The sequence below is a fragment of the Osmerus eperlanus genome, chromosome 14 (genome assembly GCF_963692335.1).
Source record: "Osmerus eperlanus chromosome 14, fOsmEpe2.1, whole genome shotgun sequence".
Lineage (NCBI taxonomy): Eukaryota > Metazoa > Chordata > Actinopteri > Osmeriformes > Osmeridae > Osmerus > Osmerus eperlanus.
The window spans coordinates 14,843,141-14,845,640 of record NC_085031.1 but is presented as its reverse complement, the minus strand read 5'-3'; the positions used below and the strand labels follow the sequence as shown (position 1 = coordinate 14,845,640).

Here is a 2,500-nt window from a genome sequence, read left to right as displayed (position 1 = left end):
CTTTAAGATATAGTAGTATTGTAGTACACTCATGTATACTCACAGATATAGTAGTACTCTAATATAGTCATATATACTCACAGATATAGTAGTACTCTAATATAGTCATATATACTCACAGATATAGTAGTACTCTCTGCCGGGGCGGAACTCGAAGCCCAGGGAGAAGGGCGTGAACAGCTGGAACTTCTCGGAGAACTTGAGCGGCCCGTTGGGCGAGTGCGGCCGGTTGCACTCCCAGCGCTTGAAGCCCTTGGCTGTGTGGTCACAGGAGCTGTAGCCGTCGTAGTTGACCATGTAGAGGACGTAGTGCTCGGCCCGCTCCTCTGGGACGGGATCCAGGTAGTGAGGGCAGAACACGTCCAGGTAGTCGTTGATGCACACGTCAATGTGGTAGTCGCCTCGGTAGAACCTGCCGGCCAGGGAGAGAGGTCAGAGGTCAGAGGTCAGGGGTCAGGGCTCTGCTCAGTGTCGATAAAGAACATCGTAGAGGCCTAACGCAACTGTCGACGTCATCTATAACCTACTACTTCTATCAACATGCGTCCTTAAACTGTGTTTAACATGCGGTAAACACATTACGCTCCTTGACTCTGACCACAAGAATACTGTTGGGGCTACGGTGTGTAGTTCATGTATGTTCTTCAACTGTATATTTGTGTAGAGTCAGTATTCATAACCACAGTCGTGCCACGGCTTCATGGATGGGTATAGCTCAGTGGTAAAGCTCAGTGGTCGAGTGTTTCAAGAGGTCACAGGTTCAAATTCCCCCCAACCCCCGTTGCGCAGGTTGTTATAATAAAAGCAAAAAGGAACACACTATTATTCAGGACTGGAGCATTCTGGAGTTACCTGATGGACACCAGACTGGCTAGAGAAGCATTCCACATGTGTTTGCAATTCCCCTGACAGGCAGACACACAGCAGACACAGCGCATCAAGACAACATCTAAACATGTAAACTCCTGGCGTCTCCTCCGGTTCTGCCCGCCGCGTCTCCTCCAGTCTCTCAGTCACCTCAGCCTGCGCTGCGGAGCTCAGACACAAGCGCCTGGATGACTCTGCTATGACAAGCTGCCCTCCTCCCTCCTCCTAAACTGTGTTCATGGTGGCCCTGGGCAGCCATGACTCACACGAGTGCTCCTGTGAGCGTCTCAGGCACTTAACTAGCGTCCACATGTCATCTATTGATTCCAGGTGGTCTAATACAGTATGCTCTAATACACTCACATACAGTACTCTGATATACTCACATATTGTAGTGGTACTCATAAGTACTACTATAACTGATATAGTAGTACTCTAATATACTCCATTACTCACAGATATAGTAGTATTCGAATATCCTCATATTTACTCACAGAGTAAAGATATACAGTAAAGATATAGAAAAACGAGGTTGAATATATCACATATTGATCCTAGGCACTAAAATCCTAATCTCCTGGTTAGAAGGGGGCTTTGGCAGATTAAAGACAATCCCTCGTTAAGAATGAGATTTCCGTGAGCCTGATATGCCTGATGTAGGAGGCCATAGTGAGCATGGAGCTTGGGGAAAGAAACTCTGTCCCCCCCCCCCCCCCCCCCCCCCACCACCCCCGCCAGACCGGGCTGCTGTACCGCGCTAGCGCCCGTTAGCGAGACACGCCAGGTATTCATTCCCGCAGAGCCTTCGGAAAACACACAGTCCCCCCAGGGAGCCATATAAGGTTGCATTTCTGATGCTTTTAGAAGGAGACAGATAGGAGGAGGTGGAGGGGGGGGGGGGGGCGTGCCTCTGAGCTGCTAATGGCCCCCAGGTTTGAGTATCACTGACACCCCGGATGTCTTCAATCCTCCGGCTCCCTGCAGGCCACAGCAGCATGCTGGGGGGGAGGGTTGGGTGGCTGGGGGGGGGGCGTGTCTAGGCATGCTCCGGCGGGGCGACGTGGGGGGTTCGACACCCAGAAACTGACACTGACGGCTGGGCTGGGATCAGACGTTACTGGGCCCTTCCTGCAGAGGTGGCTGGGGGTCTGCAGATCTGAGGTCAGCCCAGAGAGGGGAGGGAGAGGGGGGGAGAGGCAGCTGCTGGGGAGACAGGTCCGTGTCCAGACATTAGAAGGCGTGGAGAGTTTGGGGGGAGGGGGGGGGCAGGTCTGGGTCCTGGGGGGGTATCAGGTTGTCATTATAAGGATTGAAAATGTGCAGCAGGATTAGTGACCGTCCTACTGGGTGTGAGAGGGGCGAGTGAGGGAGAGTGTGTGTGTGTCGAGGTGTGTGTTGGCATGTTTGTGTGTGTGTATGTATCTGTAGGTGTTTATATGTGTGTACGTGTTTAGGTATGTGTGTGTAGGTGTGTGTATCTCCTGCATGTGTGTGTGTGTGTGTGTGTATGTGGCTGATTCGTCAGCTGATTTCTCCTTCTCTCTCTCTAATTACAGCTCGGGTCAAACATGAAACCAAACCCTTCTTCTCTTCCTCTCCTTCCCTCTCTTCCTCTCCCTCTCTCTGATTCCCT

The 2,500-nt window shown here is 51.6% G+C and overlaps 2 protein-coding genes across 4 annotated transcripts in view; one reads left to right on the top strand and one right to left on the bottom strand.

Moving 5' to 3' along the window:
• LOC134033479 (complement component C6-like) overlaps positions 1-2,500 on the top strand; it is a 130,308-nt gene that overhangs the window by 102,203 nt on the left and 25,605 nt on the right. The gene's annotated exons all lie outside the window — the stretch shown is intronic.
• The window catches only part of efna5a (ephrin-A5a), a 29,749-nt gene that overhangs the window by 9,395 nt on the left and 17,854 nt on the right, over positions 1-2,500 (bottom strand). For all 3 annotated transcript variants that reach the window (XR_009932130.1, XM_062477673.1, XM_062477672.1), the window contains one exon: positions 120-412. Coding sequence is in view for 2 of the 3 variants with exons in the window: in XM_062477673.1 (XP_062333657.1) it covers positions 120-412 (293 nt within the window). In the remaining variant the exon portion in view is untranslated. The remainder of the gene's footprint in view (positions 1-119; positions 413-2,500) is intronic.